This window comes from Carcharhinus amblyrhynchos, chromosome 20 (assembly GCF_965287045.1).
Source record: "Carcharhinus amblyrhynchos chromosome 20, sCarAmb.v2.hapA, whole genome shotgun sequence".
Taxonomy (NCBI): domain Eukaryota; kingdom Metazoa; phylum Chordata; class Chondrichthyes; order Carcharhiniformes; family Carcharhinidae; genus Carcharhinus; species Carcharhinus amblyrhynchos.
In genome coordinates this window covers 41,623,157-41,636,403 of record NC_137343.1, presented here as the reverse complement: position 1 = coordinate 41,636,403, position 13,247 = coordinate 41,623,157, and the positions used below count along the sequence as shown (strand labels likewise).

The following is a 13,247-nucleotide window of genomic DNA, read 5'->3' as shown; positions in this document are numbered from 1 at the left end:
GTGAGCTCCATCTCTCCTCTGGTTAATACTACGCAAAACGAAAGCTGGAGACGAAGTGTCCCCACACTGCAAGTAATTATCAAACTCTCTGAAACACGGTGTACTCTGCTGGTCAGGCCCTTTGTGGGGAGTTGAAGCCAAGGCAGATTAGAATCAATACTGTTCACAGTGTGAAGAGGATGGCTGAAGGTGGCCTCCACATTACACAGGTGGGTGCAGCCATGAAAAAGCAAATCCAATCAGAGCTGACAGGAATCAGAACTTGGTTATCGATTAACACAATTCACCACCTGCTTTCCGGGATGACTGGGAAGCACAAAGTTCATAACAGCAAGGCTCGTGAAAACACACTTCAATAAACTTTGAATCGAAGTTGTCTGTTGACAGGTGTGGAGGGCTGGATGGAGTGCACCTGTACAATTCACAGGTGCCTCTCTAGGCAAGGGACAACAAGTTGCCAGGAGGGCACTCTGCATCCACACACAACACTGAGGCAAAATATGGCACAGTGTGTGCAGATCAATCCTATCCAGAGTGCCAGTCCTTAATTGAACGCAGCATGAGTGTGGGTGCTGCAGTGTGTGTGTGTGGGTGCTGCGATGTGTCTGTGGGTGCTGCAGTGTGTGGGGGTGATGCAGTGTGTGAGTGTGGGTGCTGCAGTGAGAGTGTGGGTGCTGCAGTGTGTGGGGGTGATGCAGTGTGTGAGTGTGGGTGCTGCAGTGAGAGTGTGGGTGCTGCAGTGTGTGTGTGGGTGCTGCAGTGTGAGTGTGTGTGCTGCAGTGAGAGTGTGGGTGCTGCAGTGTGAGTGTGGGTGCTGCAGTGTGTGTGTGGGTGCTGCAGTGAGAGTGTGGGTGCTGCAGTGTGAGTGTGTGTGCTGCAGTGTGTGTGTGGGTGCTGCAATGTGTCTTTGAGTGCTGCAGTGTGAGTGTGGGTGCTGCAGTGTGTGTGTGGGTGCTGCAGTGAGAGTGTGGGTGCTGCAGTGTGAGTGTGTGTGCTGCAGTGTGTGTGTGGGTGCTGCAGTGTGAGTGTGTGTGCTGCAGTGTGTGTGTGGGTGCTGCAGTGAGAGTGTGGGTGCTGCAATGTGTCTTTGAGTGCTGCAGTGTGAGTGTGGGTGCTGCAGTGTGTGTGTGGGTGCTGCAGTGAGAGTGTGGGTGCTGCAGTGTGAGTGTGTGTGCTGCAGTGTGTGTGTGGGTGCTGCAGTGTGTGTGTGGGTGCTGCAGTGTGTGTGAGTGCTGCAGTGTGTGTGTGGGTGCTGCAGTGTGTGTGTGGGTGCTGCAGTGTGTGTGGGTGCTGCAGTGTGTGTGTGGGTGCTGCAGTGTGTGTGTGGGTGCTGCAGTGTGAGTGTGGGTGCTGCAATGTGTGTTTGAGTGCTGCAGTGTGTGTGTGAGTGCTGCAGTGTGTGTGTGGGTGCTGCAGTGTGTGTGTGGGTGCTGCAGTGTGTGTGTGGGTGCTGCAGTGTGTGTGTGGGTGCTGCAGTGTGAGTGTGGGTGCTGCAATGTGTGTTTGAGTGCTGCAGTGTGTGTGTGGGTGCTGCAGTGTGAGTAGGTGGGTGCTGCAGTGTGTGTGTGGGTGCTGCAGTGTGAGTAGGTGGGTGCTGCAGTGTGAGTGTGGGTGCTGCAATGTGTGTTTGAGTGCTGCAGTGTGTGTGTGGGTGCTGCAGTGTGTGTGTGAGTGCTGCAGTGTGTGTGTGGGTGCTGCAGTGTGTGTTTGAGTGCTGCAGTGTGTGTGTGGGTGCTGCAGTGTGTGTGTGTGTGCTGCAGTGTGTGTGTGGGTGCTGCAGTGTGTGTTTGAGTGCTGCAGTGTGTGTGTGGGTGCTGCAGTGTGTGTGTGAGTGCTGCAGTGTGTGTGTGGGTGCTGCAATGTGTGTTTGAGTGCTGCAGTGTGTGTGTGGGTGCTGCAGTGTGTGTGTGGGTGCTGCAGTGTGTGTGTGGGTGCTGCAGTGTGTGTGCAGGTGCTGCAGTGTGTGTGTGAGTGCTGCAGTGTGTGTGTGGGTGCTGCAGTGTGTGTGTGAGTGCTGCAGTGTGTGTGTGGGTGCTGCAATGTGTGTTTGAGTGCTGCAGTGTGTGTGTGGGTGCTGCAGTGTGTGTGTGGGTGCTGCAGTGTGTGTGTGGGTGCTGCAGTGTGTGTGCAGGTGCTGCAGTGTGTGTGTGAGTGCTGCAGTGTGTGTGTGGGTGCTGCAATGTGTGTTTGAGTGCTGCAGTGTGTGTGTGGGTGCTGCAGTGTGTGTGTGGGTGCTGCAGTGTGTGTGTGGGTGCTGCAGTGTGTGTGCAGGTGCTGCAGTGTGTGTGTGAGTGCTGCAGTGTGTGTGTGGGTGCTGCAGTGTGTGTGTGGGTGCTGCAGTGTGAGTGTGGGTGCTGCAGTGTGTGTGTGTGTGCTGCAGTGTGTGTGTGGGTGCTGCAGTGTGTGTGTGGGTGCTGCAGTGTGTGTTTGAGTGCTGCAGTGTGTGTGTAGGTGCTGCAGTGTGTGTGTGAGTGCTGCAGTGTGTGTGTGGGTGCTGCAGTGTGTGTGTGGGTGCTGCAGTGTGTGTGTAGGTGCTGCAGTGTGTGTGTGAGTGCTGCAGTGTGTGTGTGAGTGCTGCAGTGTGTGTGTGGGTGCTGCAGTGTGTGTGTGGGTGCTGCAGTGTGTGTGTGGGTGCTGCAGTGTGAGTAAGGGTGATGCAGTGTGTGTGTGAGTGCTGCAATGTGTGTTTGAGTGCTGCAGTGTGTGTGTGGGTGCTGCAGTGTGTGTTTGAGTGCTGCAGTGTGTGTGTGGGTGCTGCAGTGTGTGTGTAGGTGCTGCAGTGTGTGTGTGGGTGCTGCAGTGTGTGTGTGGGTGCTGCAGTGTGTGTGTGGGTGCTGCAGTGTGAGTAAGGGTGATGCAGTGTGTGTGTGGGTGCTGCAGTGTGTGTGTGGGTGCTGCAATGTGTGTTTGAGTGCTGCAGTGTGTGTGTAGGTGCTGCAGTGTGTGTAGGTGGGTGCTGCAATGTGTGTTTGAGTGCTGCAGTGTGTGTGTAGGTGCTGCAGTGTGTGTGTGGGTGCTGCAATGTGTGTGGGTGTGTCTCATTACCTGACTTTTCTTTACAAAAAGACATCCTAGGTGCCCCCTGTTCAATGTAATGGAATTGTAATGACTGAAATCAGGAGGCAGAGTGACAGGCCTGGTGTGTGTGTGATGAAAACCATCTGCTGGAATGATTACTGTCTGATCATTCCAGAGTTCTTAAAAATTAATAAGATCTACCTCCTCCCCCAGCCCATGTTGGCCAACAGTGAGAATCAGGAAACGTGATTTTTGCAGGCAAGGTTGCGATTCCCAATCTTCTGCAAGATCTGCTGTGAAAACTCGGCTGTGGATCTGGAGAGACACATGCCAGTTTTCGCTCATGGCCTGACATTCTGACAAATTATGGAAAATTTCCACCCATGGACCATGTACCAGAGTCAGGCCAAAACAGTCAAACCCTTTCCCTTAGCCGCCTTTGAAAGCTGTGGAAGATCAGGTGGCAGGACCAAATAACAAGCTTCCAAGATCCTTCGAAAGCAAGCACATAACAGAGACAGAGAGAAAATGCAGGAAGAGGTAATAAAAAGCCAGCAACTCACCCAAAATTCAATCATCTCCAGTAGAACCATAGAATCGCGACAGTGCAGAAGGAGGCCATTCCGCCCTTCGACAACAATCCCACCCATGCCCTATCTTCATATCCCTGCACCCATGCTAATCCCTCAAACATACACATCCGGGGACACCAAGGGGCAATTTAGCGTGGCCAATCAACCTAACTTGCACATCTTTGCACTGTTTGAGGAAACCGGAACACCCAGAGGAAACCCACACAGACACGGAGATAATGTGTAAATTCCACACAGACAGTGATCCAAGCTGGAAATTGAACTCTGGTCCCTGGAGCTGTGAGGCAGCAGTGCTAACCACTGTGCCACCTGTCAAGTAGCCTGTCTTATTTACAGTAAAACCTTCCAGCCTTAGCAATCACCCACCAGAATCCTACCAAACACCCTGAGAATATAGTCATCCTGTTCTCAGGGGATGAATAAGTGGCTTCTTAACCCAGTCCTCTGGAGGCTGAAACAATACCACTCTTTGAATCCTTAACTGAATGTTGACAGTGGTGGACTTTTCAACATAGAGGCTAATAACAAACCGGGACCTAATCAGTCTTAATGCCAGTTTAAGAGAATGCTGTCGACAATGACACCCCTCCTCATCAAATCAATCTCAATGTTTCCTTTCTCCCAGGCCCGGCCACCTATCACTCACCTGTAGTGAATAAGTGACTGTCAGAAGTGCCGTCGACAGACTCATAAGGCCTAATCCTCCACAGAAAAGTGTTTTTCTCCCAGCTCGTTCAACCAAGATTGCCTGTGTGACAAGATTCATAAAGGGTAACATTCAGTAACAATGACAGCCTGCTATTGGACTTTCTCTGACTGGCCTCAGGGATACCCCGAGTCAGTGACGGACTGCTTCCTGGCCTCACAATAAGAGACCTCTTTAGTTACAAACCCACGTTGAATGGACCCCGTTAATGGTAGAGAGCATACTGGTATCACAAAGATGTCTACCAGTGAGCCTCAGACAACATCAGCTCCTTTGAAACTGTCAGTACATTTTGCTACACACCAGGGGATCCCGTAAGTAACACAGTGAAGATCTGGAGTTTCCTCTCAGCCCTTCTAACTAGGCATTAATGAACAAAATTTAGTCTGCAAATGCATCAGCAAGTTGACAAGCTCTCTGTGTTCCTGTGCAATAAAGCTATCCAGTCTCTGTTTACTGTACACAGCTCCAGTACTGAGTCAGACTCAGAAACAGATGAATACTTTAGCTAACAAGTTAGTCACCAAGATGCACGTCTACGATACAAACGGATTCCACTGCAGTTTGAACCAATTATTTCTCTTTAAAGGGGCAGCAGGATTTCCAATACATAGAATGAGGCTATCACAGTGTGAGAGAACAGGCCAGTGAGTGCCATATCAGGCAACATTTCATTTGTTGATGCACTTCTAGACCCAAGTGAACTCAAGTGTCAATCTTCAGATCACTGCAAAGGCAGACTTGACACTGGTAAAGTGATGCTGGACCAGTCTGATTAGCATGGAGGAGCTATTTTGAACTCAATTACACTGAGGGACCTGCAGCTCTTTGCTCCTTACGTATGACCTGAGACTGCCTGAGAGAACACAAGCGCATAAGAATCAGGGGCAGGGTTAGGCCATCTGGCCCATCAAGCCTGTTCTGTCATTCAATAAGATCACGGCTGATCTTTTGTGGACTCAGCTCCACTTACCCGCCCGCTCACCATAAGCTTAATTCCTTTACTGTTCAAAAATCAATCTATCCTTGCCTTAAAGGCATTAAATGAGGTAGCCTCGATTGCTTCACTGGGCAGGGAATTCCACAGATTTATAACCACTGGGTGAAGAAGTTCTTCCTCAACTCAGTCGTGAATCTGCTTCCCCTTATTTTGAGGCCATGGCCTCTAGTTCTAGTTTTGCCCGCCAGTGGAAACAACCTCCCTGCTTTTATCTTACCTATACTCTTCATGATGTTATATGTTTCTATGAGTCAACCACTCATTCTTCTGAATTCCAATGAGTATAGCCCCAGTCTACTCAGTCTCTACTCATAAGCCAACCCTCTCAACTCTGGCGGATTGAGGGTTCAATGACCCAACCCACTGCTAAACAACAAGTTGATAAGAGCAGCTCATCATGGACAAAGCAGATAAAGCTGACTAACCAAGACCTCAAATCTCTGCAGTCTGTGGCTTCTACCCTTGCCATCAAAACAAATTCAGGTCAGGATTGTACCTACACAGATCAGTAAGGTAAAAGTTTCAATTAGTCCAGTTCCGATGGACACATATGGTATTGTCTCATCAGGAATTCCCGCTGCCTGGAAAATCTCAAAAGCATAAGAATAGATCTGGAAAACAAAAATTGTACAAACGTACCATAAGAGTCAATGTTTTGTCTTCAATAGCAATTGTTCTTCATTAGTGCATTATCGCATCTTCATTCTATGGTACATAATATTCACTATTCCACCTAAACTATCCAGTACAGTGAATCATAGAGTTCACACTCCTTCGCCTGGGTTTGCAAAATCCTATTAACCGTCCTGGCTTGAGACAATTCACACCTCTTTAAGCTGTGATTATCCCTCTCTCCATGCACACTGTTTCTAACTGTAAAGACTCGCATTCCAACCATTTTTCACATTCCAATTTGTAATTATCTTGCAATTGTGTCCTTGCCTATATATATCATGTTTGTGAACCCATCTCCACTCACCTGATGAAGGAGCAGCGCTCCAAAAGCTCCTGATTCCAAAGAAACCTGTTGGACTTTAACCTGGTGTTGTGAGACTTCTTACTGTAATCATAGAATGATACAGTGCAGAAGGAAACCATTTGACCCATTCTGCCCCTACTACCTCAATAAATATGGCATCCAATTTGACCTGTTCCTCTGCACTTTCCCAGGAAAACTTCAAAATGTTTTCATTTCTTTAATTTTTTATCCAATTCTCTTCCCTACCTCCACAATACCCTGTAATTAAGGCTGTTAGGCTATGTGTCACAGAGTGTCATTTTGAGTACAGAGTTTTCTTGAGCCTTTTTCCTATGTAGGTGTTTTACTGGCATCAGCTGGGGGTTCTGAGCACGTGCAGGTTTTGGAGGGCTTTTCAGACTGTAGGAGAGTGTTCTGCAAAGAAGATCTGTTTTACTAGTGCTCCTGTTTTCATAGTTACTGCTGTTCTGCTGAGTTACTGTCATTGTTAATCTTCATTATTAATATAAGGATTATCCCTTAATCAACACATTTGATTACCTTATTCGTGGTCTCAAATTATCACACAAAGAAAAAACTTTTCTCCCTCAAAACTTCCCTTCTGTTAACATTCAACAGCAACAGTGGAAATCCTAAATACACTCAAAGTACCACAGATTCCGAGTTAACAACATTGATGAGTAGGACTAGAAATACTGTGTGACGGTGCCACAGTATATATAGCAGCTTCAGCTGCTTCCATGCTTGGTCTCACCATGACATGTTCACATGAAACTTGCAGGGTTAATCAGTCAGACAACAGGCAGCCAGCTTCACACAGTGTTTGAATAATGTGGAAGGCCAGAAACTGAGGGAGAGGGAATATAGAAGGAGGAGAACACCGGACTCTGGAATGGAGGGAGAAAAACCCTGGAGCCTGGAACAAAAGAACAAGGGAAGGTCATTCAACCCCACAGGCCCCATTCAATTAGATTATAGTGGATCTGTATGTTAAAATCACCTGCCCACTTCAGCTCCATATCCCTTAATGTCCTTCCAAATAAAAATCTACCATTCTCGGTTTTGGCATTTTCCGTTGATAAGCTTTTTGGGGGAATGTTCCTGACTTCCATGAACTTTTGTGTGAAGAGATTGGGTGGCATGGTGGCACAGTAGTTAGCATTGCTGCCTCACGATGCCAGGGTCTCGGGTTCAATTCCGGCCTTGGGTCACTGTCTGTGTGGAGTCTGCATGTTCTCTGTGTCTGCATGGGTTTCCTCTGTGTGTTCCAGTTTCCTCCCACAGTCCAAAGATGTGGAGATTAGGTAGGTTGGCCATACTCAGTTGACCCTCAGTGACCCAAGATGTATAGGTTAGATGGATTAGGGGTTATGAGGATTGGGAGGGCGGGTTGGCAAGGGGGTGTATGGGCTAGGGTAAAATGCTGAATTGGTGCAGACTCAATGGGTCAAATGGCCTCTTCCTGTACAGTAGGGATTCTATGATTCTAAATGCTTCCTGCCATGCCCCTGAATGGTCTAACTCAATTCTAAGGCTATTCCTGATGAGCCAGACTGCCCTCACGGGAGGAAATCATTACTTCAATTTATCCCATTCACTCTTTGGATCATTCTGACACCTCATTTAGATCATCCGCTGGAGACAAACAGAGAGCAGGAGCTAAAGGAATTGTCTTTAGCCGACAGTCAGTGAAGTGATTCCTGCAGGGATCCTAAATGTGGCCACTGCTCCTCACCGTATACATAGACAATTCGGACTCTGGAATTTGCACATGGCACCACATTAGTGGCATAACTAACAATGTGAGTGGCCACATCAGAACCCTGGAAGATATCAGCAGCTCGATGTGGTGCCTGGGCCAAATCTTTCCATCCGGAATGAAGCTGTGCCCCTCACTGCTATCTATGAAGATCTCTGCATGGGGATCTCTTCACATAGTTCCAGCCAGGACTGTCAGAAGGCAGCGATGGATCAATGCAATTGTCCCAGGGAAACTGGTGAAGAAGCAACACAGAAAACAGGTAAAGAGGAGCAATCAACAGGACACATCCCCCCCATCAGTTACAGTGAGTGTGAGTGGGTGAGTGAGAGAGTGAGGGTGAGTGAGAGAGTGAGGGCGAGTGAGAGAGTGAGGGCGAGTGAGAGAGTGAGGGCGAGTGAGAGAGTGAGGGCGAGTGAGAGAGTGAGGGCGAGTGAGAGAGTGAGGGCGAGTGAGAGAGTGAGGGCGAGTGAGAGAGTGAGGGCGAGTGAGAGTGAGGGCGAGTGAGAGAGTGAGAATGAGTGACAGAGTGAGAATGAGTGAGAGTGAGTGAGTGAGAGAATGAGTGAGTGAGTGAGCGAGTGCGTGCATGAATAAGTGAGAGTTGGTAAGTTCACTTCTCTATTCAAACTGTCTTCTTAAACCTCTCTCCTCTGTCTCTTCCACCTTCACATTCAATAATCAATGCAAACAGCTCATGGATTTCTTTGCAACTAAGAATGAGAGCATCTGGTCATCTGCCTCATCCCTTCCCTCCTTGCTATTAGCTCATTGAGATAAACCTCCTCTGCAACATCCCTGCTCTAGCTCTGAGCTCACATCTTTCTCTACTTCCTTTCATATCTCTTTTCGTGCCCTCTCCGAACTAATCTCATCCATGAGACCACCCCCATTCGCAGCCCCACCACCACCACTCTCCATTCCCAATAAACTGGTGACTACCCACTCTCCCTTCCTGATCGCTGTTAGCTGATCCTCTCCCCTCAGGTACTGTCACTCTCTCCAGTAAATCTGCCATCAACAACACCTCCTCAAAAAGCAAACCCTTTGACCCACCATTCTTGTAAATTCCCACTTTATCTCTGAATTCCCTTCCATTCAAAAGTCCTTGAACATTCCATCATCTCCCAATCTGTGTCCATTTTTCCCAGAATTCCATGACTGAATCCCTCCAATCAGGTTTCCGGTACCCCCACAGAACTGAAGCAGCTCTTATCAAACTCACAGGTGCCATCCTATGTGACTGTCTCAAAGATAAACTTTCCCTCTTCATTCTTCTTAGACCTGATTACAGCCTATGACATGGCCAATCACACCATCCTCTTCCAACATCTCTCCAAGGTTGTCCAACTGGGTGGGACTGCACTTATCTAGTTATTATTTATCTAACTGTTGCCAGAGAATCACTTGCAATGGCTTTTCTTTCCATCCTTGAACTGTTACCTTATCCCCTAAAGATCTATCCATGGCAGCTGCCTTCTCATCTGTTTTCAGAAGATGACCGTCATCCCTGTACCAAAGAAAAAGCAGGCAGTGTGCCTTAATGACTATTGTCCAGTGGCTCAACATCCATCATTATTGTAGAATCCCTACAGTACAGAGGAGGCCATTCGGCCCATCAGGTCTGCACCAACCAAAATCCCACACAGGCCTTATTCCTGCCGTAACTCCCCATATTTACCCTGTTAATCCCCCTGACATTGAGGTCAATTTAGCATGGCTAACCCACACATCTTTGGACTGTTGGAGGAAACCAGACCACCCGGAGGAAACCTACACAGACACTGGGAGAACGTGCAAACTCCACACAGAGACCCAAGGCCGGAATTTAACCTGAGTTGTGAGGCAGCTGTGCTAACCACTGTACCACTGTGCTGCCCTTAATGAAGTGCTTCGAAAGGTTAATCATGGCATGAATCAGTTCCGGCCTCCCAGATTGCCTGGATCCACTACAGTTCGCCTATTGCCATAACAAGTCCACAGTAGATGCCATCTCCCTGGCTCTGCACTCAACCCTGGAACACCTAGATAATAAGGACACCTATGTCATACTCCTATTTATTGACTATCGCTCAGCCTTCAACACCATTATTCCTACGAGACTCATCTCCAAACTCCGTGACCAGGGGCTCAGCTCCTCCCTCTGCAACTGGATCCTGGACATCTTATCCCAGAGACCACAATCAGTAAGGATAGGCAAGAACACTTCCTTCACAATCATCCTCAACACCGGTGCCCCACAATGCTGTTTCCTCAGACCCTTACCATACCCTTTTTACACCTATGTCTGTGTGGCCAAACTACCCACTGGGCACCGGCAGTGCCAAGGGGGTGGGGCCAGGGCCTACCGCAGGATGATCAGTGATGGGAAGGGGGGACCCTGCTGCCACTCTGCAATGGGATCAGTGGAGGAAGGAATGAGGAGGCAATCAGGGCTGGCTATTGGGGAAGGGGTCAGTATTGGCTAGGGGGTGGGTATGGGTAAACCAGAGCTGTGAGGTGGGGTGGGTATGGGTAAACTGGAGCTGTGAGTTGGGAGATCAGCAAACAGGAGGCCAGTGATGGGGGGGTTGGGTACATGCGCCGATCTCCCCACTGACAGATCAGCGCATGCGCAATGGCCCGCTCAACAGGCTGATTCCACTTCTAGAGCAGGATTATCCCTCCCCCCAAATACTGGTGTGAATCTTCCTGAGGCAACCTCTGATGCACAGGATGCCGGAGAGTCGTTCAGATAAGTACACCCCGAAAAAACGGGCAGGAAAATCTCCCATTTATGTTTTTTTTTTGGGAGCATCTCCACCAGTGTTTAGCAACAACCTTGTCTCCAGCATTATCTATAAATCCAGAATCATCTAAGACCCACAATGATGATAACAGGGAAAAACACGACCAAAGGAACTACGATTGAAGGGTGCAGTGACTTGAAGAAGCGGCAAGACTGCAAGACAAAGACGGCACCAGGAAACTTTCAGCTGAACTCCAGAGAAGGCAAGAGGAAGATACGGAAAATCTCCTACCTTTACCATAGCGCTGCATCCATTTGGAAGGCCAAGAATTGGCAGAGCTAGCGTCACAGGTATACTAGTTACAGATCAGCTTTGGGACGACAGAGATGCCAAAAAGGAACTAATCAGTACTGTACTCTACACCATAGGGAATAATGCAGATAATCTAATGGTCAGAAAGGATGCAAACATATGAAGAAGTTATCAAAGCTTTTGATATTTATTTTAGTTTTCAAAAGAAGACAATCATGGGGAGAAGTTCAATAGGTTCATCCAAAGGCAGAAAGAGTAGAGAACATAGATTCCTTTATTAATGCTGAGAATTGCACATATGGAGCCCTGAAAGTTGTGTTAATTCAGGATGGCATTGCTGTGGGAGTCTTAGTACATGAAATCTTCTGCAGTCTCAGGAAAACTTGACCCAATCGAAGGCTGTGCAGTTAACACTACAAGCAGAAGTGAGAAGGAAAAACAATTTTTTTATCTGACAGTCCAGTTTATAACATGTATTAGTAGCAGCCCATCTAATTCCAAACAGGGAAAAAGTGGAGGGTGTGGTAGCTGCCATTCTACAGTGTTCTTGTTGTGGAAGGAAAAGTCTGCATCAACACACAGAATGCCCTGCCAAAAATGTGGAGTGCAAGAAGAGAGGGCATTTTATATCAGTTTGCTGCAGCAAACAGCTCTATACACAAGATTAAAGGACACTTAACATTTGAGAAGTTGAAGAAGAAAAAGAAAGTACCATCCTTGGGAGAAATTACAGGATGTTGATGCAGACTTTCCCTTCCACAACAAGAACACTGAAGAATGGGAGCTACCACGCCCCCCACTTCTTCGATGTGTGGAATTAGATGGGCTGCTAGTATCATTTTGACAAGGTTGAATGCCAATTGTATCTTCTGCCAACTACCTCTGGACGAGCAATCCAAACTATCACATGTTTTGGGGATATTGTTTCAAATGACTATCCTTTGGAACCGCATCGATTTATCAAAGAGCAGTGACAGCCCTTTTGGAGGGATTCAAAGGGGTCATTTGCCACATTGATCACATCCTAATCTATGGGTCCACCTCATTGGAGTACGATACACAAGTGAGACCAACATTGCAGCACTTGGAAAAAACAGGGCTAACTCTCAACAATAGTGCAAGTTCTCCAACCAACATTCAATTTCTCATTCACACATCAGGCATCAGAACTGGCCCCCAAATGACCAGGGCAACAAAAAGATTTTCCAAACTCCCCACAGTGTTAGGGAGCTTCAATGCTTCATGGGGATGGTGAATCAGGTAGGAAGGTTCCTCTCTAATCTGGTGCATATGAATGAAGCACCATGATAATTGCTCAGGCAAGACCAAGAATGATGCTGGGGAGAACTTCAACAAATCTCATCCAGAATAATCAGAAGATGTGTCTTTCACCAGACATATTGGCACTCTATAACCAAGAACTGCCCACAGTAGTTGCCGGGGTTGGGTTGTTGACTGGACTAAGAGGCAGAATCCGGAAAGATGGAACAGACAGACGTGATTACAATGCATCTTGGTCAGTGACTGAGACAGAACAAAGATACACTGTAATGGAAAGGAGGCATTGGCAGGCACATGGGCTTCTGAGAAGTACACCAACTATGACTTAGGCCTCCAGTTCACCATGGGTATCTTATTAAATCCCAAAGAACTAGCAAAGATGCCACCTGGAGTCTAGAGATCTCAGCTGAAGCTCAGGAGGTCCCATGCTGTGACGGAATATGTCCAAGATAAACAACAGCTGGTGCATTGTCACAGATTCTTGTTAGGAAGCCTGAACAGAGAGACATAAATCTTGCTGAGGATGTAGGATCATGCAGCTCACTTATTACAAAATCCCTATCAGCAGCAACACAGAGACTGAACAAAATCTGACAAACTCAAAAAGCAGAAGAAGAATGTGCTAATCGTAGAGAGTGCTTGAAAAATAAATGGCCAGGATATGTTCCAAACAATCTCACTCTGAAACAATACTTCAAACAATGCAGACGCCTCAGTATTGGCGATGGCTCTTGATCATCCCAAGACTCTCAAACTTGAGATCCTACAAGGAATACACCAGGGACATCCAAGCATTGTAAAGCACCGTGCCAGAGTGTAGAATTCAGACTGGTGTCTGGGGATCTCAAAATCACTTGAGAAAATGATTTT

At 47.6% G+C, this 13,247-nt stretch overlaps 1 protein-coding gene across 2 annotated transcripts in view; it reads right to left on the bottom strand.

Annotated features, from left to right (window-relative positions):
• The window catches only part of LOC145355954 (solute carrier family 2, facilitated glucose transporter member 11-like), an 80,393-nt gene that overhangs the window by 11,680 nt on the left and 55,466 nt on the right, over nucleotides 1-13,247 (bottom strand). For both annotated transcript variants that reach the window (XM_080208465.1, XM_080208464.1), the window contains 2 exons: nucleotides 5,818-5,928; nucleotides 4,258-4,359 (listed from right to left, as the gene is read on the bottom strand). In XM_080208465.1, the coding sequence (XP_080064591.1) occupies nucleotides 4,258-4,359; nucleotides 5,818-5,928 (213 nt within the window). The remainder of the gene's footprint in view (nucleotides 1-4,257; nucleotides 4,360-5,817; nucleotides 5,929-13,247) is intronic.